Here is a 970-nt window from a genome sequence, read left to right as displayed (position 1 = left end):
ACGGGGCCTCGTGCCGCGCACGGGGGCACGGTGCCAACCGGGGCCATTTTAGCGGCGCTGGGCGGGAGCTGTGTTGGGGATTCAAGCCCCCCCCAGCCGGGCAGGGGAGGGGGGGGGGGTGGGGGCTGCAGAGCCCCCCCGCGGACGTGCTCAGATTTGGCACATGGACCTGGGGGGGCGGATTTGTCCAGGGGAGGCAGGATATACACCCCAAACTGCCCCCTCCTTCATCCCCCAATGCACTCGAGGGACCCAGGCGTCCGGGCACCCCCCAGCGAGGACCCAGGCATCTGGGAGCCGATCCCAAGCACCGGTAAAACGACCCAAAATCCCTCGCTCCAGCACTAAAATTATACCTTCCCCCAGCAGGAAAGATGGGAGCAAGCGTCCGGGCTGGGGTCCCCCCCATGCACACACATACACGGCTCTGCCCCTGCGCCCCCCCCTCACACGCGTGTCCCCATCGCAGCCCCTGCAGCACTGCACATGCATGTCCCCCCACCCCGGCTCAGTGCACACACGCGTGTGCGCTGCTGGTGCCCCGCAGGCACGAGGGGTAGGTGCCCGTTGCACGCCCACGCCCCAGCCAGGGCAAAAGCATCCGCTGGGAGCCCGGCCCTTGGCGTGGCACGGCTCGGTGCACGGCAGAGCTCGGGGCTTGGTGTACGGCACAGCTTGGTGCACGGCATGGCTCAGTGGTCGGTGCACGGCAGAGCTCGGTGCAGTGCAGAGGCCAGTGCACAGTACGGCTCGGGGCTTGGTCCGGCGCCCAGCTCGGTGCACGGCATGGCTCCGTGCATGGCTCATGGTGCACAGTCTGGCACGGCGCATGGCACACGGCTTGGCACGCGGCACATGGCACGCGGCATGTGCTTTGGCACACGGCGCGGCTTTGTGCGAGGCACGCGGGGGCCGGCACCCCCGGCCGGGGCCACCCCCCGGGGGCGCGGGGAGGGGGCCAGGGAGGGCT

General features: G+C 70.1%; 1 protein-coding gene across 1 annotated transcript in view; it reads right to left on the bottom strand.

The window, feature by feature from the left end:
* Positions 1-803: 803 nt before the first annotated feature.
* Positions 804-970, bottom strand: part of LOC103899593 (nuclear factor 1-like) — a gene marked incomplete at its 5' end in the record, with an annotated part of 1134 nt that continues 967 nt past the window's right edge. The window contains one exon of the mRNA XM_009280086.1: positions 804-968. Coding sequence (XP_009278361.1) covers positions 804-968 — 165 coding nt within the window. The remainder of the gene's footprint in view (positions 969-970) is intronic.

Source organism: Aptenodytes forsteri, unplaced genomic scaffold, assembly GCF_000699145.1.
Source record: "Aptenodytes forsteri isolate BGI_AS27 unplaced genomic scaffold, ASM69914v1 Scaffold611, whole genome shotgun sequence".
In the NCBI taxonomy this organism is placed as follows: domain Eukaryota; kingdom Metazoa; phylum Chordata; class Aves; order Sphenisciformes; family Spheniscidae; genus Aptenodytes; species Aptenodytes forsteri.
The sequence above is the reverse complement of the archived record's forward strand: the minus strand, read 5'-3'. Positions and strand labels throughout refer to the sequence as shown.